Source organism: Sminthopsis crassicaudata, chromosome 2 (assembly GCF_048593235.1).
Source record: "Sminthopsis crassicaudata isolate SCR6 chromosome 2, ASM4859323v1, whole genome shotgun sequence".
In the NCBI taxonomy this organism is placed as follows: domain Eukaryota; kingdom Metazoa; phylum Chordata; class Mammalia; order Dasyuromorphia; family Dasyuridae; genus Sminthopsis; species Sminthopsis crassicaudata.
In genome coordinates, this window is record NC_133618.1 from 345,998,888 (window position 1) to 346,026,872 (window position 27,985).

The window sequence follows — 27,985 nt, forward strand, 5'->3', positions numbered from 1 at the left end:
TTTCTACAGATAATATGAATAGTTTAATTGTGCTCTTACAATTTATTTTTTTTTTTTAATAATTATACAGTATTCAAGCATGTCTCAGATGGAGTCATTTTAGTCTGTTAAAGATCATGTGTCCTCTAGGTCTGCAGTGTTTTCATTATCATTTGCAACAAGAGCCTCTCTGTTCTCATAAGTCCAGAAGCCATTCAGATCAATTAGGATGGTAGTGACTGTGTCTCCTTGATTACTGCTGATTAAATCCTGAAGGGATATTTTCAAAGGATCCTTAGGTTTCACCATATCAAAAATTTCATCCTGTAAATGTGGAAAGATACAATAAAACATGACCCACTGGACTGATTTCACTCAATTTGTATGACTAGTAAATAAAAAATATGGGTTATGAATTACCCTTGCTTTTACAATTTCTTTTGTTTATTTTAGTAAATTTAACAAATAATCTAAATAACTATTTTATTCATGAAATAGGGAGAGGGAAGGAGAGGAGAAAAAGAACCCTATGACTGAATACGATTATAGTTAATTGATTGGCAAAGCTAAGACTAGATTTCAGGTCTAAATTCCAGTCTACTCGAAGAGCAACTAGTAAACTGAGAAGATTTTTGATTTGGGATTCCAATAGCAGGTTAAAAGTACTCACCCCATCAAACAATATACATTTGATCAAAGAAAGATCAATATAAAACATGATTTTCAACAAATAATAATCATTTAAATGAAGGAGCCAAGATTAATAGTAAAGCATCTGCTTTACCCTTTTATAATTTAAAATAAAGACATGGGACTTTATAAATCATAAGTAGTAATCAAACTTCATTATTTAGATTAAATGGAGTAAAGGCAAGACTACATATATATACATATATATTTAAATCTACATATATACTTCCTAAGTATACTTTAGTAGTTTTCTACAAATCAAAAACAGATACAGAATCTCAGAAGCATTATAGAATGAAATAGAACCTTACATTTACAAAAAGTTGGTATAAGATTTAGATTAGTTGGATTTAGTGAAATGTATTTCTTTTTAATTTTGAGCGTGGGTAGATCTGTGAAACCATATTCCTAGATTTAGGCTGGTTATAGTTTTTTTTTTTTTTTTAATTGCCAGATATTAATGTACTTGTAACAAAATTTCAAATGTGTAATGGTGAAACTAGGTTTTGATATAGAAAATAAACTGGTTTGTTGAGAATACAGTTCTGAAGAATAATGTTCTAAAAATATTGGGTAGCCCATATAGCTAAATTATTCTGGAAAAAAATTACCAATTGATCAAAATAAGAACCAACAATAAGAAAATAATCTAATTAAATTCAGTTAAAAATATCCTATAATTTTGCTCCATTTAATAAAAAGATAGTGATAATGAATACAACAAAAGGAAATTCAGTTTAAGCAACTGTAATCTGAGTGAGTCTAACAGCATAATAGACAGATCCATCTAATTATTAATCAGTCTTTCACTGATAGGAAAAAACTCCTTATTTGAATAGCTTCCACATATCACAATTTAACTTCTAAAAAAATACACTATTAAAAATTTCCTATCATAATAAAAATGAAATTTAACCTCAATTCAAATATTTTTACTCTTTCTATGGAATTCATATATGGTGATCAATTCACTTTCATAACATGGTTCTATAGAAATTGAAAAGAAGTAACCTTAACATCTTGAAATGAGACAGGATCTTGTCCATGGATTTTCATTAATTCTTGTATAGCCTGCATTAAGAAGAAATAAATGTGCAAAAACAAAAAATACATAAATTAAAAAATAAATCTTGACTGAAAAGTGAAAAATGAGCAGTGTTTATCTGATTAAACATGCCTTTCATTTTAAAATATAAAGAGAATGTGTGAGTACTCACTCTATAGTATGCAAAAACAGGTCATGTTGTCTGCCACTCTAGCTGTGGAATGAGTATGGCAGCAGTAAGAAAGCTCTCATGTCCACAGATTCTATGATAGAATGCTGGCTAAGAGTTCTCTGAAAAAGGTTATGTATTTATAGCTCATACTTAATCCATCTGGACAATAACATCCTAACTACTGAAAATCAAAACTAATTCCAAGTCTGATACAATTAGAAGCCAGAGAAAAATTATATTAAAGAAACATGAGTGAAAAAAAAAATTCTTTAATAAAGATCCACAGATATCCAATAAAGCTTAATCTTGTAATGAATCCTAACTGATCACAATAGTTCTATATATTCCTTTATTTGGAAGCTGCCTATAGAGCAAAAAATAGTGCAGACATGTGGCCGAGTCAATGTCTGCCAAAACTGACATTCACTACTAGAACTGGAGTATCCACCTCACTTAAAAAAAACCAAAAACATAACTTTGACAAAAATCACAGTGGTTAATAAATTAAACTAAATATAAACTGTTAAATGGTAAAGTACTGCTGTAAACATTTATAAAACTATGATCTAAGCTGACATATATTCACAATATACATCCCCAAGACAGACTTACCCTGAAGAAATAATTAAGGGAAAAGACATTAAGGTATCCTCTGTTCTCTATATCAAGCAATTTGAAAATATATTGCAATGCAGCAGGTTCTTTTCGGTTTTCTAATGCAAGCACAAAGTCTAGATAGGTCTTATAATCCTATGAAGAAAGGAAATAATATTAAAGTAGGATATGCAAATAGAATTTAGAAATCTCAAGGACAGGGACTTATTTGGATTTGTCTTTGTATCCCTAGATTTACAAATAATAGGTGCTTAATAAATATTTGACTGGTTGAATTCAGGACTGATTTTCCAAGTCAGTACATGATAAAATTATTTTGCAATAAGTGAAGGTAAGAGTTTAAACATTACTTTAAAGTCAGTGGGAAATAACTATTATAGCCATAAATTTAATTCTACCTTTGAGTACACATTAATAGTTAATCCTGGATAGTTGATGGGCACACTTAACTATTCCCAATCAGACTACTTTAGTCATATCATATCTGCTTTTCATTTTAAAAAGGGAAAATAAGTTAGTGACTGAACTCTCACAGTGAAATAGACAATAGACTTAAATTTCTTATTCTGAATTTCTGCTGCATATTCTAAATTAAATTAAACTAAGAATCAAGTCTGTCACAGTAAAATTTATATACCACTGTTAAGTGTTTAAAATCACAGCAGAAAATTTTAATTAATCCCTTTGAATAGTCTAAAAAATTAAGAATCTATTAAAATAATTATATGGAATCTAAGCAATTTTCCATAGTGACAAGGAAAACTTTTCTGATCCCTGCAAGTGTTGATTCTCTCTTTCCATCCCAGGAAAAAGAAAATATAATAGTATAGCCTGAATTCCCCATTTCAGAGTGATTATCAAAAAATCGTTTTGACATGGTAAAGGAAGATGAAATATATGAGAGCTACTTAGTGAAAATAAAATAATATGTAAAAGGTTTTGAAAAATAAAAAGTATTAAGGATTCAGATCCGTAAAATCACAATAGAAGGAATCAAATTAGCCTATCATTACTATCTAACTGAATCCAGTCTCTGCTTTGGTTTATTTACTCCAAATCATCACAAACTCTATACTGCTGGTTGCTATGGTTGTAGGAATTACACAGCAAAAGCTATCACTGCCTTTTCCTTCACTGCTTTTGCAATCAACTAAATGAAATCCATTCTTTAGCTGAGAGCTGTTTCAGTTGTAAGATAAAGCCTTTTAGGAGCAACTAGGTGGCACAGTGGATAGAGTACCAGCTCTAAAGGCAAGAGGACCAGAGTTCAAATTTGACTTCAGACACTTAACATTTCCTAGTTGTTCCTAGCTTCCTGGGCAAGTCATTTAACCCCAACTGCCTCAGGGAAAAAAAAAAAAAAGAGAGAGGAGAGAAAAGGCTTTTTGCATACTATTCATGTTGTTCCTCAATTATTATTACTAAGATTTTTACTAAGATATTACTAACATTTTTTCACTCTCCCTCATTGTTATAAAGTTAAATTTTTATATAATTAGACTTTTCATTTTTGACAGCTCTAAAATTATGAGGTCATTCTCTCAATCTATTTTTGTCCTTTATCTCTTCTTTCACACACACACACACACACACACACACACACACACACACACACACACCCCCCAAAAAAACCCAACCCTATTCTCTGTATACTTCCCCACCTACTAATCACTGCTGTCACCTAACATCTGACAAGTAAATCCAATCATTGGTCTTTTCTCACTCTTTTTTGAGCTCTCTGCTCATGACATGGCAGAACCCCTCTTTCATGATGATTTCCTATTTAGAAATAATTCTTAATATTTAACCACTACTTATAAATTTCTTTTGTGAGATTACCACAATGGATGGATGCCTCCATGCCTTGCTCCTTTATGTAGATATTTACTAGTGCTCTTTCTTAAGCCTTATTCTCTAACTAACCTTCTATCTTGGTTGTCTCATTAGTTAAGAGTCAATTTGCCTTGCAGAGATAACTCTTACATATATATATAAATATATATATGGTACATATACATATTTAACCCATCTCTTTCCTGAATTCCACTTCTGGGTAGTACCAATTGAGTACTACCCATTTCTACCTGGATATATCACAGATACTTCAAATTCAGGATATATAAAATCAAACTATTTTAATAGATTGATTTGTTATATTGGATGATGACCAATGGTTTGACAAATAATACATTATATAATAAATAAGAATAGCATTTTGGAAACCAAGAAGTCTGAATTTTAGCCCCAACTGTATTGTTTATTTGGTATGTGAGTTTGGATGAAAAAAAGTCCTTTACCTCAAATCTATCACCCAATGGAATTAGCCTTCAACAGGACACACTATCTCCTGACTTGTAAAAGCAAACTCTTCATCTCCCAACTTAACCCTATGCTTCCTTCTGTCTTTCCAGTCATGTGAGGATTATCCTCAAATCTGTAGTTTCTGTCATTCTACTTACCATAGGGAATAATATGACTTATTGATTCCTCTTCATATCTCTTGGAGATTTAATTTCTTTACTCAACAGGCCATCATTCTAGTTCTAGCTCTCATAATCTCTCACCTGGATTATTCCAATAGTGTCCCTGCTTTTAGTCTTTCTCCCCATGTCAATCCATTCTCTATAAGGCTTATTTAAAAAAAAAATATTTTAGGAGCAGAGACTGGACCAGTGATTTCATTGAATAAATAAACACCATATGAGGAAAGTTCTTTTTATCAATGCAGGTCTATACCTTCTCTTGCCACTTAAAAAGTCTTAAGGAATTGTCTAGATTAAAAAATATAGAATTCTGATCCTTGAGGGCACTGCCTGTCCTCTTTTTGTCTTTCTCCAGTAACTAGTACAGTTCCTAACATATGGTATATGATTTATAAATTCTTAATGGCCTTGAATTCCTGCTGATCTCAAAAGTAACATTAACTAATTTAGTAACTGTATAAAGCACTTAAGTGCTTTAAACGCTTAAGTGATTTCTTATCAACCGAACAAAAATATTTAATTTTAACTGTCCAAGAACTTACAGTAAACCCAGAGAAACAAGAATTTTCATTTGTTTCCCAGTTCCTAGGATAGAAACTTGCACATAATTTGCAGTTGGTAAATATATGTTAAACTGAATGTGATTTTATAACTGACCTTATAAATACTACCTTTTTAAAAATCCACAAGATTTGGCAGTTTATGAAATTATTTTGCCAATCAGCATACCCTGTTCTACAATAGGTACAGTAACACAAGGAATAAAATCATCAATTTTTATCTGACCTGGATTAATAATTATTTCCTAACCTATTCAACAAGTAAGGAATCAATACAATCTGAAGCTCAAAGAAATTTTGAGTGCTGGGGCAGCTAGGTGGCACAGTGGATACACCAGCCTTGAAGTCAGGAGGACCTGAGTTCACATTTGACCTCAGACACTTTATGCTTCCTGGCTGTGTAACCCTGGGCAAGTCACTTAACCCCAATTGCCTCAGCAAAAATAAAGAAAGAAAGAAATTTTTGAGTGTCCAAAAAGAACTGGCTATATTTCTTTAGGAAATCACCGACTAAGAGGATATTGATACCATTTCTCCATCATAAGTAAGGCACTCTTGGAAGACACGATCAAGGAAGACATTAGTCATAGTTGCTGTTCCATATCGGGAGAGTTCTTCCTTGCTGAGCATTCCATTGTGGTCCTTATCAAGATTCAAATATTGGCCTGGGGGACAGAAATGTAAACAAACATAATGCTCCAATATAACTGATGGATTAAAAACAATTATTTACATATATATTCCTATCAATACTACTATTTATAATAATTGACATAAGTGTATAATTTCATCTGTGCTTGACTGATGATGTTTTTTTTTTTTTTTTTTATAAATTTTATAACATTTTTTGACAGTACATATGCATAGGTAATTTTTTACAACATTATCCCTTGTACTCCCTTCTGTTCCAAATTTTCCCCTCCTTCCCTCCACCTCCTCCCCTAGATGGCAGGCATTCCCATACATATTAAATATGTTATAGTATATCCTAGATACAATATATATGTGCAGAACCGAATTTTGTTGTTGTTGTTGTTGCAAAGGAAGAATTGGATTCGGAAGGTAAAAATAACCTGGGAAGAAAAACACAAAATGGAAACAGTTTACACTCATTTCCCAGTGTTACTTCTCTGTCCAGACTGATAATATGTTTAATAAATGTTTGGTGAATGACTGATTTAACAGCACAGTAGTTCAGTTTTTGGTATAGGTACAACCAAATTTTTAAATAATGTTCATTCTGATATTATCAGTAGGGAAGACTGCATGATCATCATCTAGAAGAGTTCACTGACTTGAAGAAATTCAGTCTAATTGAGCTAAGCCCTATACTTAATTGTTTTTGTGGACTTCATTATGCTATAGTATTGTAAAAATTCATATTCATAATATCTCTGAGTAAGAAAATGGTTTTCTGGGGATCATGCACTATAACCTATTTAAGAAACCTGAAAAATTTCTAGAAAAAATTTTAAGTCAGTTGGGAAATGGTTGAGTAAGTTATGATATATCAATGTAATGGAATATTATTGTTCTATAAGAAATGGTCAATAGGGTGATTTCAGCAAGGCCTGGAGAGACTTGCGTGAACTGATGTTAAAGTGAAGTGAATAGAACCAAGAGAACAAAAAGATTATATGATGATCAATGATGATGGAGGAGTTGGCTCTTTTCAAATATGAAGTGATTCAAGCCAATTCCAATATACTTGTACTTTTTGTGTGTGTGTGTGGAGCAAATGGGGTTAAATAACTTGCTCAAGGTCACACAGCCAGTAAATGTTAAGTATCAGAGGCCACATTTGAATGCCAGGGCTGGTGCTCCATCCACTGCGCCATCTAGCGGCCCTTTCAATAAATTTGTAATGGAGAGGCATCTGCATCCAGAAAGATGTGGAGACTGAATGTGGACCAACAACAATTTTGTTGTTGTTTGCTTTTTTATTTCTTTCTCATTTTTTTTCTTTTGATTTTTTTTTGTACAGCATGATAAATGTGGAAATACAGAATTGCACATATTTAACCTGTATTGGATTATTTGTTGTCTAGGGGAGGAGGCTGAGGGAATGAGGAGAAAAATCTGGAACACAAGATTTTACATGGGTGAACGTTAACTCTCTTTGCATGTATTTTGAAAATAAAAAGTTGATATTAATTTTACAAAATCCACTTTTGGCACTAATAAAGTACTTTTATAATCTTGGAAATCCTCCTAACCCAGAACATAATAAATCTTATGAAATGATAAAATATTAAGGTAATGCATTAAGATTATACAAATTGTAGCATAATTTAGCAACATACCATAAACCCGCAAAGCAGAAGGAGCAGAAAACCAATTTGTTTCTTGACTTTCCTTGGAAAGTTCTTCATCCCGAAGCTAAATGCACATGACAATAACTTAATCAGAATATTGTTACAATAAACTAGAATAATAAATATTGTTAAAATAGTTTACTTACCTCTAGTAAATCATCTAAGAAGCTGCATGCTAAAATATCTTGTATTTTTATCTTTCCTAAAAACACATTAAAACAGTTAAGTTTCATCTTAATCCTAGTACATATTTAAAGAGTTGCCATTCTAAAAACCTGGAATATATTTCATTTGTTTCTGAAATAAGAACAGATTCAAAAGAAGAGGATAAGCAATTTCAAATATGACCCTCAGAATCTTCCCATGGAGGCAAAAACATCATTATAACTCTATAGATGGGCTTCTATAAGTCTAGGAAGGTGAAGTCACTTGATTATAATGTATGGGATAAACTGAGTGAAGATACTTTCAAAGGAAGATAGTCTTAAACTATATCTTAATTGTGACTTGAAGCTTTACAACAAGTAGAGCTACAGCTTAAAAAAAGTATGTTCCTCCCTACTATTTCTTAATTAGCACTTAAGTACCTCTTTTAAAGGCAGTTTATTATTTTATTTCTGGGATAGATTTTCCATTAGAATGTAAGCCTGGACAATGGGAGAAAAGGCCAGGCAGGGTGATGGTGGGGTTCTGCTCTTTAATCTTGTGTTTTACAGTTTTTACTTTGCATTCCTTTTATTTACAAACATCTTGTCAGATGGGAGATGCCTTTTCTCATGAGATCTTAATAAACTCGTTTTTTTTTTTTTTCCTTACTCTTGAGTCTCTGTTTTTGTGGTTGATACTGTCCTACACAATAATATGGTGTTATTAATGAAACCAAAATTACTAATCTACTTTCTTTCTTTTTTTATTATAGCTTTTTTTTTTTTTTTTTTTTTTTTTTTTTACAAGACATATGCATGGGTAATTTTTCAGCACTGACAGTTGCAAAACCTTTTGTTCCAACTTTTCCCCTCCTTCCTCCCACCCCCCCTTCTCCCAGATGGCAGGTTGACCAATACATGTTAAAGATTAAGTTAAATACAACATATGTATACATGACCAAACAGTTGTGTTGCTGTACAAAAAGAATCGGACTTTGAAATAGTGTACAATTAGCCTGTGAAGGAAATAAAAAATGCAGGCGGACAAAAATAGAGGGATTAGGATTTCTATGTTCATAGTCATCTCCCAGAGTTCTTTCGCTGGGTATAACTAGTTCAGTTCATTACTGCTCTATGCTAATTACTTTCTAAACTTTATGGAGGGAAAAAAGTTATGCTTCATGATCAGTTATAAATGTATATAAGAACATTTTGATCAAAGTAGGAATTGGGTAGGAATACACACAGTGAACATATTTAACTTCATTGGTACAATTTAAAAGTGTACTACACAATGTCTTTATCTTAAGTAATTATAAAACACATTACTTTTAAAGTAAAATATTTTTTAAAAGCACCAACAAATATACTAAGGAACCTGTCTCATTCAATTCCATTTTGCAAATGATATAACTGAGACCCTGAATTTAAGTTAACATTTATTGAAATTCATAGAACCAAGTTAGTGGCAGTTAGTAGCAATTAGGTATCATTCAAAGACAATTTCTAAATTTGTAAATCACTGCTGCTACTTTTTCTTTTCTATCTTTTGAAGTTTAATAGCTATAGCAGCATTTCAGAGATATGGCAACATTTTCAAGACATGATATTTCTACTTATCACATTTATAAGCAAATATTATTAACAATGCTCAAGTTTGACAAAGTATGTTTTTACCTGTTCTCAGAGGATCTAAGAAGAAGAAGAATTTCCTAACTGCAGTGCAGACATAAAAGGAATAAAAGGATTTTTCTAGTCCATCTAACTGTGGCAGAGTGGGGATAAGTTCTAATATGTAGTTTTCTAAATCCTGGGGGGAAAAAAGTGTTTAAGCTTTAATATGCAATCTTCCTATTTTTTGATTCCTATTTAAACAATGTTATCTAATCTTCCATGATTATTAATCTCTACTGAAATAAGCTCATAACTAATGAGGAAACCATTTCATAATTGTTTAAAGCTACCTATATTGTTCAAAATATTATATTCTGGTATAGCAAATTTTGTTACTTATCACAGTGCAGAAATTTGTAATTTTGAGCTTTTTTTTTTTTTTTTTTTTTTTTTAATTAGGAATAAAAAGAGATCTGGTTCTAAAAGAGGACTAAGCTGAATCTGAGAAAGTTCTCTTTCTCCCCACCTTAATTTACTCCTTTACTTCCCTCTATTTCTATGTTTTTCTCTCTCCCTTCTCCCTTACTTTCCCTCCTCTCTTTAGTCATCTACATTTCTTAGGCTCCTTTGCTTTCCTCAAGTTCAACTTGCTGTAATATGATTTTGTGGACTTTGAGGGGGGGCGCCCTCTGTTCTGGCAGTGAGTCAGAAAATCCTAAATCCTTTGGTTTTGGAGTCTGCCTCAGGAAATTCCTGTGCCTACTCTGTTTGATTCTGAATAGACTACTTCTCAATTCATTGCTCACTGATCTGGTCAGTGAAAATCAAATTTCAGAGACTATCCTCAATTCATCTGGAGATTACTCCTTACCCCTACCTGTGGGCCATAGAATTAATATATCTATGATTGAAAGCTGAATAAATATATCTCCTTACTTCTGTTTCTTTACTGAATTCCCTTACAATTCAGTCCACTTTGTAATGGTGTACCATCACTTTCAATAAAACTTTGCCCCTTGACTAGGAAGTGCGTTTTAACCTGCAAATTCTTTTGAGATACCTCGCAACACAATTCTGGTACTCCAAACTTTTGGGGTCCTCCTTTCCCAACCTCAACAAACTTCAGGTGTCACCTTCTACAGAAAGCCCTTTCTGAATTCCTTAATTATTAATGTTCTTTCCCTTCTAAAAAGTTGTTTTATAAAGAACTCACTGTATAAAAAGTATGTAGCAGCCCTTTTTGTAGTGGCAGGGAACTGAAAATTGAGTGGATGCTCATCAATCGGGGAATGGCTGAATAAGTTATGATATATGAATGTAATGGAATATTATTATTCTATAAGAAATGATGAACAGGCTGATTTTGGAAAAGCCTGGACTTACATGAATGATGCAGTGAGCAGAGCCAAGAGAACATTATACACAGCAACAAGATAATGATATGATTGATTGTGATAAATTTGGCTCTTAGATTCAACAATGAGGTGATTTAAGGCAATTCCAATAGCCTTGTAATAGACAGAGTTCTGTGGCAGGCTGACCCAAAGGAATGTAGCAGCAAAGCCATGAGCCATAAATTGTTTTATAGGGAAAATTTAGCCTTAGGGTCTTGATATAACTTAGATTTCTAACTGGATTACCTTTAGAGAGTGGGACCAAGGAATTAAACTGATCTCCATTATGACAGCCTTTTTTCTAAAGCATTGCCTAAAGTGGTGGTCCTCAAACTTTTCAACTAGGGGGCCAGTTCACTCTGTCTCTGCCCCTCAGCCCATTTGCCATAACCGGGAGGGCCGAATAAACATCCTCAGCAGCTGCATCTGACCTGTGGACAGTAGTTTGAGAACCCCTGGCCTAAAGGATTAATTTTTATCAATTCTTTTGCTAACCATACCTAAAATTTAAAATCTCATCATTACTAAATTCATACTTACTGATTCCCGAAGGTAACCTTGGCCAGCCACATCATATAAACTAAGCCCTATTCTTGTTTGGTGGAGCCACACTATAAAAGAAGATTCAAAATATATGAGATTAACCTTTCAATATATTTGGGCACACATAATGAATATAATGCGCTAGTAGTAGATGTAGACTTCCAAACCCAACAATGCAATTTACACACGTTGACTAGCTTTTAGTTGCAGAATATTTCCAGTGAAAATAATGCCCAACAGAAATAGGAAACCATAATTTAAAAGGAAGGATATTTGATGCTATAAATTAACTGCTTTAATTCTAAAGAAGTTCATTTACTCAGCAAGCATTTATTAAGTGCACCTCCTATCTGTCATTGTGAATACAAAGCCAAAATTAAAATAGTCCCTTTTCCTGAAGGATAACAATATATAACATAACAAAGAAAATACCTACTACAAAATAAACACATGCATGAATCAGGATGGACTTCATGAAGAAGAAGGCATAAAGCTGAATCTCCAAAGATACAGAGGTAAAGAAAATACATCCTAAACATGAGATCAGGAGATGGAACTTATTTTGTCCATTTACTCCGTAACCCAGTGATACTGCTCTCAATGCCTTTTTGCTGTTCCTCAAACATTTTGAGTAGCAGTCCCAATGTCATAGAATGTTTTCCCTTTTCTTGGCTGCTCTGCCTTTCTTCAGGTCCTAGATAATATCCCAGCTTATACAGGAAGCTTTTCCTGATCTCTCTCAATTTTAATGTTGTCCCCTTGTTGATCAATTTAAATTTATCCTGTATATAGCCTGTCTGTAGACAACTGTTTGCATATTATTTTTCTTAATTAGAATGTGAGGTCCTCGAGAACAGGGACTGTTCTTAGTAATTTTTTTTTTTTTTTTTTTTTTTTTGGTAAATGTAGCATTTAACACAGAGCATGGAAATAGCAAGTGTTTAATAAATGCTTGTTTTCTAAGAGAAGTTAAGAAGGACATGTTGGCTAGATTGCAAAGGTAAAGAAAGGAGGCAATGTATAATAATGTATGATAAGTATGCTGGAGCCAAACTGGCAAGAGACCTCTGGAAAAGAGTTTGTATTTTATTCTACTAGGATAAAACTGAGAGTCACAGATGATTTTTGAACAAGGTAACAAAATGTTTGGATTTGTGCTTAAAAAATATTAATTTGGCAGAAGAACAGAGGTTGATTTGGAGAGAAGGAAAAAACTGGAAGAAAACAGAATAGGAATGTATGCAAATAGTCCATGTGAAAGGTAAAGTGGGCTTAAACTATGGTAATCCCCATATTAGTAAGTCCTTGTCTCTATATGGAAATACAATTCTACAGGTTGCTCATATCGGATATAATCCACTCATTTTTAAAGATGAGGAAACTGAGGCCCAGAAAGATTAAGTAACTTATACAAGGGTAAGATGATTAGAGCAGGTTTTGAGCCAAGGTCTTCTAACTCCAAATCCAGGTATCTTCATTATGTCACATTTTAAATTGATCTGAATTACTATATGTTTCTAATGCATTTTGAAGTGGTTTAAATAGTGCTACTATTTAAAAGAGATATGAAAAGCATTAAATCTGAAGTCAAAAGACCCAAGTTTACCATTGTATTGTATTATTGTGGTCAAATCACTTAAAATTTTAACTAATATTTATATTATACTTTAAAGTTTGCAATACTTTTCATAGGTATTATATCTATTCGTGCAGGATTCAGAGTTTAAAGATCTCCTCACAACAATTCCATGAAGTTAAATACTATAGTGATTATCTTAGTTGCTTTTTTATATGAGGAAACTAAGGCATAGAGTAGTTTAACTGATTTGTTCATCATCACAAGATTAGTAAACATAAGAGATGGAATTTGATGGAATCCAGGTTTCTCTTAACTAAGCAAATTGTCCTTTAAGTATCCATTTACATTTGTGAACTTCAATTTCCTAATCTATAATTTTATATACTTGCATTATCTACTTTACAAAAATTTTTGAGGGATTAATAAATTTGAAAAGTACTATGCAAAGAGAAGCTATTATAGTTTAACAAATAAAGACATGGTCATAATCTAATCATATGATTGTTTTCCCAAGATGTAGAAGATGGGGGAAGGGAAGGAATTACCATCCTTATACTTACCTTTTCTCATAACATAATTAAAGAACTGCATGATAGATATTCTTCCATAGGGATCTGTGTGAATAAGTTTAGCAAAAACTTTTGCCATAAAGAACTGCCTAAGAAAAATAAATAATTTACAAACATGATATAAATTACTTAAGAGATGAATTATTGAATGTAGTTTCATAAATGAAGTAATTTTTGAATAAAGCCAACAACCATAGGGAATATTTATTCCTTTTAAAAATTATATTTATTATGAATTCAATCATCCACAAACATTTAGTAAACAGCAAGCACTTAAGACCTTACTAAGTGCAACATTGTGTAGACTCTTGGGAAAGAAAGAGAAAAAATTCTGTAGTATCTTTAATAGAATTGTCCATGAAACATGGCTTACTAATTTAAGTATTTTAAATTTAACACAAATGTAATAAAATCACTCATATATTAGTAAAGTATACTGCATAATACTTTAAGATTACTGACTTTTAAAAGTTTTTTTTCTCTATATTAAAAAAGTATATATTTTATTGTTGCTCTCCTTTTCAAACTATTTTCCATTTTTCCTCTATCCCCCCCATACCACCTCATATTATCACAGGTGTTAGTATCCCCATTACTGTAAAGGGGCTGTTTATTCTTCAGATATTTAAATTATTAAAAACCACATAAAATGTGGGTTGCTTTGTCCTTTGAGTGTTGGTCAGGAATTCATGGTCTACATTTCTATGGTCCCTTCTAGCTCCCAACTCTAAGACTCCATGCCCAATAAATCAAAAATAAATAAATAAATAATTGGTCATTTTAAACTTTTATTATCTTTCATCTGATAGTTTGTAATATTTAACTTAAGCACAAATACTACTTTAAATGATTCATACTTGCACTTTGGTCCAGATTTTTCTCCAACTTTCAAAAAGTTTTCATAATTGATCATTGCTTCCTCCCCAATCATAGGTGGTGTCTGGTGTTTGTCCAGTAGAAACCATAAATTCTTAAAAGTGACACAGAAGAACATACAAAACACAACAAAAAAACCTCTGAATTTTGAACAAAACTAGCTAATTCCCTTTAAGAGAGTTTTAATATTGTACTTTTTAATCTTCTTTTCTCACCACTGCTAAGCCCCTTATTTCATTAAAGAATAGTTCTTGCTTTAGAGACCTTGAGTTCATCATCCCTTCAAGTAGGACTCTTAAGACAATTCTATGTCCTAACTCAGTAGAAAACAGTTTTAGAAGACCTCTGTTGCATACCCCAAAAGAGTTTGGGTCCTGTTTGAAGAGATGATAAAGGTGAATAAAAAAGTAATTTCCCTGCTAGCAACCCAGTGTCAAGATGGACCAAGGGGAGGAGAGTTGAGAGAGACTGATTTTTTACTGTTAAAAAAAAAAATCTGGAAAACAAGTTACTCCTTAAAGTAAGCAAGAAGGAACACTGATCTGATTATCTCTTAAATAGATCTTTTGATTTTGATTAGGCCTTTTGTTATCCTAAGTGGGCTTTTATTGCAGTAGGCCCTCCCTGATTGAAATCCTTGTTGAAGTCTTTTCACTGACAAACACTACAATTACTGGACCCAATTAGAGAGTCAAGTTATGATGTTAACCCCAGAAGTTATTTCTCTCCTATATAAAGAACCTACCAGTGCATCACTTCCTTGCTAACTCCCATTAGGGCCCTAAATCCTTTTCTAGGAATTTAGCATCTCATGTTCATTAGGAATTGCTTATTTTGTGGCAGCAAATCCATTAGGACTTAGTCTACCTAAGGGTGTCAGCCCCTTAGTTAATGGCAGTTTGCTAATGAATCTAGTCTGGTTCTTTTCCCTTGTCAATAGCAAACTCCCTTTTGGAACTTGACATATCAAGTAATTATAAAATCTTTGCCTCTCTATTTGAAAAACAAAAAAAAAAAAAAGTGGTTCTAAGTCAAACATTCATAGTTTAGGTGCTATCTATATTTACTTATTAACATTTACATTTTTTTCTATTCTCACCTGTAATTCTTCATTGTCTAACAGTTCCCTACTTTTCCTTTGCAGAAAAACAGCTCTAGACTCTTCTCTTAATTTCTGCAATAAAACTTCATCTTCAGCTGGGAGCTAAAACAGATACAGAAAAGCGTTACCAAACATTTTGCACATAGGTATATTGACTGGAAGTGTTTATCTTGACTCTAAAGCAACCATTTTGGTGCCTTAAGTAGCCAGAGAAAAAACTCATCAAATTTTTTCTTGACTTACATTTTTGAGTGTTCTTAATTTCATTTTATCATACTATTTTTGGAGAAATGCTTTTATTGCAGCATTAGGCTAATGTAAAAGAACCAGTGTGATGTAACTGAACTTAAAATTAGATGATTTGAATTCTAACAATGTAAATATGGATAAGCCATTTTAACTCCATGAAAGAATTTCCTCATTTTCCAAAGTAATAATATTTGTGTTAGTTATACCAAATTCAATCAAGCATTTATTAAGTACTATGTGCCAGGCTTGGTGCTGGGCCTTAGAAATAGAAACACAAAATAACTGTTGCCCCTCAAGGAACTTAACGTCTTGGAAGATCATGTAAGCATATAAAGAATAAATACAAGGTATTTAGGTAAAGAGGGCATTGGCATTTGTGGGGAGGGGTAATATCAGTAAAGCCTTCACAAAAAAGTTCATGCTTAAATTTAGTCTTGAAGACTTTCTATGATGTAGAAGGGTAAAGTGAGAAAATTTCACAGAAAAATGTAAACAGCACTGCCTCTGAAGCCAGAGGACCTGTGTTAAAATTTTGACTTTGATTCTTTACTTATAAGATTGGGGTAGCAATACCTAGTTCAAAATAAACATGTGACAAATTCACAATGGTCATTCTCATTGACAAAAGGAAGGTTTATTGGGAATAAGGTACAGACAAAAATAAGAGGTAAAATAGGCACCAGGAGTGGTAAATATGAAATAAAGTTTAGAGAGCATATAGTTAGGCAAGGAAAATGACAAGTTCTCCATGGGAAAACTCAAAATTAACCAAGAGAAAGGAAATATTCTATGAGGTGGGAATAAGCAAATGAATAGCAAGTTAAGTTGAAGAGAGTAAGAAGAAAGGTGCCATTACAGGGAAGGTACTGTGAGGGAGAGAAAAGAGATAGTGGGTTTAATCCTGAATAGAACTTAGCAAAGCTCTTCATCATATGCAGATCTTTTTAGGGAAATATAGCCTTATGTGTTTCTCTGGGAGACCAGAGAAGTAAAGCTGGGAACTCAAGAGGGAGGATCAATGAGAGGAAGTGCCAGGGAGCTCAAAGGTGGAAGAATCAAGGAGCCAGATTGAATGCACCTAGCAGATCAGGTCCCAGACCTGTCTAAAGATAAGCTAATTAATATTTCAAAAACAAAGCGTTCCATCCTCACAATCACTCTATACCAAATGGATAGTCTGGAAATTGGTTATAACTGATAACTGCCAGATAGTCTTCTTTCTGATGGGAAGATAATCAGTTCACATCACTTATTGCCTGTAAATCTGGAGAAGTCATTTAATTCTCCTGGAGCTCAGTTCCTCACCAGTGAAATGAGGGGATTGAATTAAATGTGCCTTTTGTGCCTTCCTGCTCTAGCTCTATTAGCCAGAATAGTCATTAGGAAGGTACATAGATAAGGAGATACATATTATGGGTGAGAAACAGCAAGAATGCCAGTGTAAACATTAGTGTATAAGAAGGGAAATTATAAAGAAGTTTGTAAAAGGAAGCCAGATTGTGAAGGATTTTAATAACCAGAGGACTGTATTTTATCCTAACGGAAATTGAAAAGTACTGAAATGTATTAAATAAGAAAGTGACATGGTAAAATATGATCTTTAGAAACTGGCTATGTAGAAGATAGATTAGCAGGAGAAAACTGAGGTAGAAAAACCACCCCAGTGGAGGCAAGTGCATGATTCAAGTGAGAGCTGTATGAATAGTGTCAGGATAGATGTGAGAGATATTGTGGCTATAGAAATGGCAATATTTCACAAATGATTGGATATGGGGAGTGAAGAAGAAAGTTAAGAGCTTGAGAATCTAGAAGCCTAGGGAAATGGTAATGTAATCAATAGCAAATGGGAAAAGTATAAGTTGAGGACAGGAGAGGAAGAAATAGTGAGTATTGTTTTAGACATTTTAAGTTTGAGAGAATTCTCAATTATTAAGAATGAAATGTCTAACAGGTAGTTAGCTGATAGGATTTCAGGAATAGGATAGGTGTTCAGGAAAGAGACCTCGAACTGGATAGATAGATCTGAAATTAATCTGCATTTGAGAAAATTAAACCAAGGTCAACAATTAAGATAATATTAAGAGAAGAGAGAGCCTTAAAGTGCATATATAGATAAGAAATATGCATGAAAATCTAAGAAAAAAATTAATAAAGGTCATACAGATAGGAGAAAAACCAGAAGTCACAAAAACTTAAGAGGAAAAAGAATATCCAAGAAGAGCACGTTATCACAAATGTCAAATGCCGTAGAAGGGACTGAAAGGGTAAGAGCATCAGATTTGGCAATTAAAAGATCACAGGTAATTTTGGAGGGGGCAATTTTAGTTTACTAATGGAATGAGAGAGAAGTGGAAGCAATGAGTTTTTCTAAGACTTTGGGACTAATGGAGTAATATAATATGTTTGCCTGAGGAACTAATATGATTTAGAAAATATTTTTTCTAATAAATGATTTTTTCTAATAAATGAGAATTTAAGATTTGACTGAAGTTATATTCTGAAGAGCCTCCATTTTCTTAGTAAAGTATAAAGCAATGAACCCTGCTAAAGGGTGTATGTAGAGGAAGGTACAACATGATCTTGACTTTGATTTCTGAGAAAGTTCTAGAAAGAAAAGTAGTGATTCAAAGCCAATATAGCTTTATCAAGAAGTTATTACCAGACTAAGCCCACAAGATTATCAAATTAGTAAATGAGGGGGATGCTGCATATATATTTACCTAAATTTTACCAAAACTTGTGAGAAGGTATCTCATACTACTCTTAGGAAGAAGAGAAGAGCAAGGATTAGACAACAATGCAATCACATAGACTCAGAACTGGTGGGATTCTGTTAGCTGTTCAATGTTAATGTGGTAGGAAGTCTCCAGTGGACTATCCTAGGGAAATATAGATGTTCTTGTACTGTTTAACATTTTTATCAATAATTTGGATAAAATCACAGCACATCATATTGCAGACAGAACTAGGAAGGATAATTAACACACTAGATGATAGAATCCAAAAGAATCTTGATTTAATAGAAATAAATTTAAAGTCTTGTACTTGGGATTAAAAAAAATCAATGTCACAAGTATTAGATTATAAAGGTATTAATTATTCTGAAAAAGATTTGAGAGTTTTAGTGAACTACAAGTTCAATGAGTCAATAGAATAATATGATAGGCAAAAATAAAGCTAATTCAATTTAGATGTCCCACTGCATTTTGACATTAGACCTTATTTAGATCTATGTTCAGTTCTACACACCATAATTTAAAGATGTTGATAAATTGAAGTATATCCAGAAAAGGGCATCCAAGATGGTGAAGGAACTAGAGAATATGATCTAAAGATGGTTGAAGAAACAGAGTATGTTTAGCCTGGGGAAAAGAAAACTGAGGATGAATATAGTAGAAGTCTTCAAGTATTTAAAAGATAGCCTTAAAAAAGAACTACTTGAGAGCAGGCCTTGTTTCACAAAATCAAAAAAATGTTCATAATATTATCTCTTGAGCAAAGAATTTACCAAATATTTAGATAATTTTTATAGGAAGTCTTCAAATCTTCTGACATGCTAATTTTTTTTTTTTTTTTTTTTTTGCTGAGGCAATTGGAGTTAAGTTACACAGCCAACTCAGGTTCTCCTGACTTCAGGAATGGTGCTCTATTCACCACACTACCTAGCTGCCCTTGACATGCTAATTTTATGACTTAGAACTGAAGAGTGGTGAAGAGTTGTACCATAACTGAATTCTATGGCTTAGAAGTAGAACTGAGGAATGGACTGAGAAATGGAGTTGAAGAGTATTGAATTCTAGGGTTTAGAGGTAGAATTGCACCTCACTATTGAATTTCATGGCCTAGACTGTCTCAGATTGTTAGTTTGTGGAATTATAGCAGAACTATAGCATTTCCAAGACCAGGTAGCCTTAAATTATTTCTATATCTTCCCTAGTAGCTGTACCCCACATCATTAGCATCAGTTCATGGGAGTCTCCCCAGGCCTTTCTGAAACCATCCTGCTGATCATTTTTTTACAGAACAATAATTTTCCATTACATTCATATACCATAACTTATTCAGCCATTCTCCAATTGATGGGTATCGATTAAGTTTTTATTTCCTTGCCACTACAAAAAGGGCTGCTACAAACATTTTTGCATATATGGTGGACCTCCAATCTTATCACTGACCTGAAATTGCACCCTCCAAAGACAGCAGTTAATACTCACTATTATTACTAAGAACTCATTGTTTGACAAAAGTTGAAATGGAAGGCAGACTGGCAAAAATTAGATATAGACTATCATTTTATGTTATATACCAAGTTACAAAATGGGTATATGACTTGGACATAAAAAGTGACATCAAAAACAAATCAGAGGACTAGGGGAAAAAATTTACTCATTAGGCAACACTATCATCATCCTAATTCCTCAGGCTTGCAACCTAGGAGTCATCCTGGGCTTCTCACTGTCTCTCATGCTTCATTATCAATCTGTTGGTAAGATTTGTCAATTTTACTTTTGCAAAATCTCTAATATGCCTCTTTCTCTCCCCTATCACACAAATGCAGGCCTTTATTTACTCATGCCTGGAATATTTATAATGTCTTGCTGCTGCAAATCTCTCCTAATTCAAATTGATTTGCCTGAAGCACAAGTTACACCATCTTATCCTCTTTTTCAATAAAGTCTAGTAGCTTCCTACAGCATTCAGGATCAAATACAAAAACTCTTGTTTAGTATTCAAAGCCTTTTTATAATATAACCCCCTAATACTTTTCTAGTCTCCTTTCATTCAGAGATAGTGAGACTTTCTGGTTGTTCCACAAACAGACATCCCATCTCTCAACTTCAACCATTTTCTCTGTTTCCTACGTCTGGAATACTAGTCCCTCCTCCAATTCACCTACTGGACTGACCTGACCTCCCTGGCTTCCTTTAAGTCCCAACTAAAATTCCTTCTTTTACTAGAAGCCTTTCCCATTTCTTCTTCATTCCAGGGCCTTCCTACTATTAATAAAGAAGCTTGCATTGTATTTATTTTTTGCATTTTGTTTCCCCCATTGTGTTGAAGCGTGAGAAAGTGGCAGGGCCTGAGTGGCACAATCAATGCTGGCCAATAGCAATAATGCAATACTAATTCTGTTGATCAGAAAGCTGTAGAAAGAAATCAAAGATGGGAACTACCTGCCCTTACCATTTAGCAATAATACCTCTAAATCATAATATTAGCATATCAACTTAATCTTTGCTTCTCTTTCCCAAAAAGTTATCTCCCTGATTCTCTTTGCTAGATTCCCTAGGAATTTTTGCATCCTTCAATTGGTGTCCCAATTATCTCCTTGATTCTGACTCTGCTGGAATCCCCTGGAATTAGCCCTCTGCAGCAGCACTTCTTGCTTTTGCCTTTTTACTAACTTTAGTCATAATAAATCTTTGCCACTTAACTTGGAAGACTGATTGTGCAAATTATTTCCCCAAAACAACAAACAACACTGGACCACGGGGGACTCTAATCTTGAGAGTTTCTTTTGAATGGGACTGACTGGATGAAACTTTCTCAGTATTGAGACTAAGTTACATGATCTCTATTCTCAAATCTTGAACCCTGGATTGTAGGGAGTCACATGGTCTCTAAAGGTCAGACCCTCAAGAACTGCTATGATCCACAGGAAGCAGACATTAGTCAAGGACGGTTATGTCCTTTTAGTCTATCCAATGAAAAGGCTCCAGTCTTTTCCTGGATAAGCCAGAAGTTGGGTAGGTTACAGGGGCACATGGCTGGAGTTGGGATGGCTTTCAGGTGTGTCTGAGCCTTTCCCTGCAGGGATTATATAAATGCTTTCTCTTCATACCTGAAGATGTCTCTGATTAGTTAACTTGGGAAAGAAGGTCTAGTGCCTGTTCCATATACTTTCTCCTCAATGACTGGGTTGTAAGCTCCTTGAAAGCAGGGACTCTCTTTTGCCTCTTTTTTGTATCCCATAGCATTATAAACAATATTTTTATTGACTGATTGAATTTTGATTACATAAAATTAAGTTTTTACATAAACAAAAGGAATGCGGTCAAAATTAGATGAGAAGCAGATAAATGGGAAAAATGTTGGCAGCAAGTTTCTCTGACAAAGATTTTATTTCTGAGATATACAGGGAAAATATTTCAAATTGGGGAGCTATTCCCCAATGATGAATGACCAAAGCTGTTTTCAGTGTGATATGATTTACTCTCTTCCCCGCCAGCAAGAAGCTATTATCAGGCAATTCCCAAATTATTTAGGAAGGATTTTTTTTACCAACTCCCACTATTTCCCCCCCAAATTCTGGGTAGCTTCAAATAACCTTTTGATATATTGATTGGCATATCTTTAGACAGGCCTGAGATCTGATCTGCCACTGCTGCCTCCTGATGACTCTTCCCTCTGAGCTGCCACTTAGCTCTTGACCCCTCTGTCCTGACCCCTTTTTTCAGGTCTCACTGAGAAAACGGCCCAGTAAATTTTAGAAGATCTGATTATGATGAAGATCTTTGATAAGTTCTCTTCTGAACTAAGTCTACTGTGAGGTACTCTCTCTCCTTCATAAAGCCTTCCTTTGAATGGCACCATCCTCCTTATTTTAGCTATCTTTTGTTAGTCTAACCCCCCAAACAATAGCTTCCTTCCTCCTTACTATTTCCTTTGTCCTGATTGTGAGTTCCCCTGGGGAACTAGTGTTTTTCCTTAGCCTAACTCTCTGCTCTAACTATTTCATATTTATCATTTCTGGTATCTGTTACATTCCTTCATTTTGTCTATAACCTCTTCCCCTAAGTAAATCTACCTTTTGCCAAAGAGGTAGTGAATTTGTCACATATTTATTTTGAACAAGGTATTGCTATCCTTACAACATCAAGAGGAAGAAATCCAAGCTGTAAGTAGCCATGTGAAAAAAAAGCTACATCACTGATAGAAAATACAATATTAAATACAAATTTTAAAAATTCTGAAGTTCTAGCTTGGGTTGGCCATTTTTAATAAGCTCCAGTGGCTCCTTAATTCCAGAATCAAATACAAAATCCTACATTTGGCTTTTAAGGATCTCCATAATGTTCCTATCTTTTTTGTCTTTTTATACTTTCACATATCCTATAGAGTTCAAACAATCTGTCTTCTAACTCCTTCCATCTTGCACCCCAGCTTCCTTTTAAGTCTTATTTTTACCTTATGTAAGAACTTTCTCATTCTTCCTTAATCTTAGTGCTTTCCTTTTAAGATAACCTCCAATTTATCCTATATATATCTTATTTGTATAAAGTTTGCAAGCTGCCTTTCCCACTAAACCATAATTTACTTAAGAGCAGGGACTATTGGGTTTTGGGAGTTTTTGGTTGCCTTTATATTCTGAGTTTTTTTAGCACTTGATGGCACATAGCAGGTGCTTAATAAATGCTTTTGTAGACACTGGAGCTGTGAACGGGTCTAGATTTCTGGAAAGCAATTTGGAAATTTCCAGCAATCTGGAAATCAAAAAGTTATTAAACTTAGCATAACCTTTGACCCAGAAGTACTACTACTAGATACATATCCTAAAGAGATGAAAAGGGAAAACTGAAGACTTATATGAATTGATGCAGAGTGAAGGGAGCAAAAGTAATTTATATGATAACAACTAATACAAAGACAAAGATTCAAAGAAAATTTAATTAACAAATAAATTAAAACGAGGGGGTGGAAAAAATTCAAGTGTTCTATGCTCAATTCTGTTTTATAAGAATTATGATAACAAAGGTACAAAAATAGTAATATATTAAATACATCTCAGTTAATTGGTATTTAAATAAAATATCTTGATTTTATGTACATTAAAGACTCAACCAATACTTAAAAAAGATTCTAGGCTCTTTCATTGCCTAATTCTATTACTTACCCTATAATAAAACCGTGGAATAGATTTGTAGAATGCGTTTGCATTTTTTCTACCTCCTTTCCATTCTGTGTAGTATTTTGTAAACAGATCCATTTCTTCCTCTTTAAGTTCTTTTTCATTTTTTTTTGCTGATAACAGAAGATATGAAGACACATAGAAGTATTTAATATGTTATAGTCATTTGCAAGCCATATTACACCTTCTATTGTCAGGAACTTTATTCCTATCCTATTTACATAGCTTGCTAGAAAGAAAAAATAAACTTTTGTAGGATGAAAAATTTTTAATATTCCATTTGGGTAAAAGATATTCATGTATAGGCACAAATCTCAATTTCTGTGGAAAAGAACCCAGCTATGGCCACGTAAGGGAAGTAAGCCTAAAATATCTGAAGCAGCTGTGAAGGAGAAATAGAAATAGCACATGCCAACCAAGTCAAATCACAATTAACAAGAATCTAGACAGAGCTTTGGGCCTAGAGTCAAGAACTGAATTCAAATCCAATTTCAGATACTGTCTAACTGTGTGACAGTCACTTAACCCCAGTTTCCTCAATTGTAAAATGGGGATAATAACAGTACCTATCAATGCCTATTGTATAGTAGGCATTTTTAATAAATGCTTGTTCTCTTCCCTCTCTAGCCTGCTCTCCAACTCCTGACATCTTGACTACTTCCCCTCAAAGTAGACTGCAGATAGCCTAAGACCCTAACTTTTCCCCCCTTTATTAAAGATTTCTTTTTTTCAAAACATATGTGTGCACAATTATTCAACGTTAGCCTTTGCAAAACCTTGTGTTCCAATTCCCCCCCTTTCACCTATCCCCCTCCCTGGCAAGTAGTCTAATATATTTTAAACATGGTAGAAATGTTAAATCCAATATATGCATACATATACAATTATCTTGCTGCATAAGAAAAAATAAATCAAACCAGAAAAAAAAAAAAAAAAAAGAGAAGCAAAATAAAATGCATGCACACAACAAAACAAGTGAAAATGCTATGTTGTGAGCCAAACTCGGTTCCCACAGTCCTCTCTCTGGGTAGAGACAGTGCTCTTCATTACTAAACAATTGAAACTGGTCTGAATCATGTCACTATTGAAGAGAGGCACATAGGAACCTAAACTTAAGAAATCTGGGAATAGCAGTGCCTACCAGATTTAAGTCAAGAAGATCCAAGTTCAAATCCTACCTCAAGAATTTACTAGTTGTGTGACCCTGGGCAATTAACTTAAGCTCGTTGCTTCAGTTTCCTCATCTATAAAATATAGTTAATATAAATATAAATAAACATAGTCTCTTATCTCCTAGGGTTGTTGTGAGGATCAAATGAGATAATAATTGTAAAATACTTAGCCACAATGCAAATGTTAGCCATTATATTAAAAGATGGGGAAAAATGGTAATAGAAGGGCTTTTCTTCCTCACGCCACTAGAATGAGACCAACTTATTCCAATAATAAGGTTAAGTACAAGAGCTCTGGGAGTCACAGCATCTCCCAAACCATTAGTCTTGCTTCTAGTCTAGCCCTCCTGGCCAGAATTTGAGGTAGCAACAACTGTCATGAACAGAGCAGATAAACCAGCTTAGCTAAAGCTGCAAGGAACATTTAAGGAGAAACAGGAGGTATTCTGTAACAGGCAAGTCAAATCACCACCACTATTTTGACTACCATCTTCTCCTTAGATTCTGATGGAAACAGCTCAGGAACCCACAAACCTTAAGAATGGCAATGCCTTCAAACCTGTGGCTTCAGGCATCATCCTGGGAAGTAATTCCTGTGGGTAGGCAGCCTATCAACTGCTCTTGGAGGTGCTATGGTCACAGCTCTTGCCACCATAATCCTTGGCATTATCAGAAACATATAATTTCATAAGTGGAAATAATGTTAAAAAGAGATAGGAAGTACTTAATTATAGAGCATGGTGGGAAAATCAGTGAAGTTCCAAAGTTGTACAGTTATGTTAGATATGAGGGATTAGTTCTTCCATAGTGATTATGGAGTTCATGGCTCAATCTTCCAATCAGAGGGACAGTGATGAAATAAAATACCAAATAGGTTCTTACAGCATAAGATTTTCCCAATTCCTGGGGTATTCCTGGGAAAAAATAGAGGAGATTATATTTCCTTCCAGAGGCAAAGAGATGCCTCTGAAGCTTCATGAGAGATTAAACTGACGGGATAAGATCTGCACTTTAGGAATACCGGTTGGACAGGACATGAGTTTGGCATATATAAACCTATTCCTATATAAACTCTCTCTCTCTCTCTTTATATATATATATATATATATACATATATATATATATTCCTGATGGACAATATAATTCATATCAGAGTTGAAAATATGGACAACATTTGGTTAGACTGCCTTTGGAAAACTGCAGGACCCCTTTGTCCCACAGAAACAACACTCCTAACAGTGTTGCTAGATGAGACAGGATATTATAATTTATTAAAGGATATAATTTACACATATTAAAAATTAATTTCACTCAGAAGGAAACTGATGAGATAGGGTATGAAAGGGGGGAAAGAGATAGATGTGACTAATGAGGAATTTCAAAGAAGACAACATATAAACAACTCCCTACTAAAAAGATATAAAACAGGATAGATAGTGATCTTAAAAAGAAAGCACTAAGATTGAAGCAAAGAGAAGGGAGAGAATTTCAGGCATGAAAAGCAGGTGAATAAAAACACGTGTTTGAATTGAAACATGGAGTCTCATATACAAGAAACGTTAAGGATGCCAGTGTCACTAGACTGCAGAGTATATAAATGGCAGAAAGGGTGTAAGAAGACTAGAAAGGTAGGGAGGTACAAGATGAGGGTTTTAAAAGATAATGAAGGTTTTAAGAGCAAAAAAGAAAATTTTATAATGTTTCCCTAGAAATAGTGGAGAGTCCCTAGACTTTCATTTTAGGAACATCAATTTGGATGTGACTGGATTTCGAGACCTATAGCAAGGAGAACAACTAAGAAACTACTGCAACCTAGACTTGAGGGCCTGTACCAGAACGGTTGCAGTTATCAGTGGAGGGAAGGAGATATATACTAGAGATTTTATTAAGGTTGAAATGATAGGACTTAATAACTGATTGCATTTTGATAGGGAGAGGAAGAGGAGTCATGGATGACAACTTGGGTGGTGTCTGGATGACTCAGTTTAATACTTTCAATAGGCCCTAGCATGGAGGAGTACCGATAAGAATACCAAAAGTACTCTTGAATGCGTGTTGTCCGGGAAGAAGGAAACACGTCTTTTCGACTTCGGCATAAACTCACGGTGCTTAAAGGACAATAGAAACACAGACACTGCGTAGAAATTAACTGGTTTTTATGCAGAGAAAGCTCAAGGTACACCTCTCACGGACACTGGTGAAAACCCGCAAACTAGCAACCGAGGGTCCAACATTTCCCAAAAAGTTATCCCTCCTCCCCTTCAAGAAAGCGGGAGGCGTCGAGGCGCCCATGCCAAGCCCAACCTCACCCTCCTTCCGTGGCGGCTCCCCGAGGACCATCAGAAGAAGGTGACCTTCCCGCTCCCACCTCCCGCCGTCTTCGTGTCCGTCTAACTTCTCGCACTCACAATTTGGGGCTGCTAACCGTCGCCGTAGCACCTCTTTCCAATCCATTGATGAATCCCTGCGTGGTGCCTCCGACCGTGGCTAACGGCTGCCCGGTGGCTCCCTCTCTAGAGTTCCCATAGCAGGCCACCGTAGTCATTTGGGAAGGGGGCGGGGCGTGGCGGGGAAAGGAGGGAGGCTCCAGGAAGGAGGTTGATGCTTATTGTCCATTTTAAGTACGGGCGGAAGTATGAGCGGAGAGGGATGAGGGCGCTAACCGACCACCTGGGAGAAAGCCAATTATTCATTCGCAGGTTCTAAAGGAGAGAGTTACAGAAGTCGGATGGATTTTTTCTTCTAGTAGCTCGCAGTGTCAGCCATCCTCTTTGCGATTTTCTTATAAAGACTAGGCGTCTTTTTTTCCTTATCGTGTTTTATAGCTTCCTAATCGTCACTTGAAGTTCGGTTGAAATGGGTACGCGCCGCTCCTCGCCTTCCGGAAAGAGCACTGTTTCTTCACTGCCCCCCGCCCCTTAACGGTGAGTTCCTTTTTCGCTGGAATGGAATTGGTTGTAGGAACCGTCTTTC

General features: G+C 34.4%; 2 protein-coding genes across 7 annotated transcripts in view; one reads left to right on the forward strand and one right to left on the reverse strand.

Annotated features, from left to right (window-relative positions):
* Window positions 1-27,925, reverse strand: PPP2R3C (protein phosphatase 2 regulatory subunit B''gamma). 5 transcript variants are annotated; one of them, XM_074290685.1, is made up of 13 exons: window positions 27,421-27,925; window positions 23,826-23,953; window positions 15,680-15,784; window positions 14,562-14,674; window positions 13,696-13,793; window positions 11,554-11,624; window positions 9,683-9,815; window positions 8,006-8,061; window positions 7,848-7,923; window positions 6,073-6,209; window positions 2,499-2,636; window positions 1,681-1,740; window positions 1-303 (listed from the first exon to the last, which is right to left on the reverse strand). In XM_074290685.1, the coding sequence occupies exons 1-13, from the start codon at window positions 27,464-27,466 to the stop codon at window positions 115-117; spliced, it is 1,350 nt and encodes a 449-aa protein (XP_074146786.1). In that variant the 5' UTR covers window positions 27,467-27,925; the 3' UTR covers window positions 1-114. The 5 variants fall into 5 exon arrangements, with proteins under 5 accessions (XP_074146786.1, XP_074146782.1, XP_074146784.1 ...); XM_074290681.1 differs by having other exon boundaries at window positions 27,322-27,831; XM_074290683.1 differs by having other exon boundaries at window positions 6,073-6,251; window positions 7,821-7,923; window positions 27,421-27,565.
* PRORP (protein only RNase P catalytic subunit) overlaps window positions 27,552-27,985 on the forward strand; it is a 33,632-nt gene continuing 33,198 nt past the window's right edge. Inside the window, exon 1 of one of the 2 annotated variants that reach the window (XM_074290673.1) lies at window positions 27,552-27,936. The gene's annotated coding sequence lies outside the window, so the exon portion shown is untranslated. The remainder of the gene's footprint in view (window positions 27,937-27,985) is intronic. The other variant, XM_074290676.1, reaches the window with a different exon arrangement.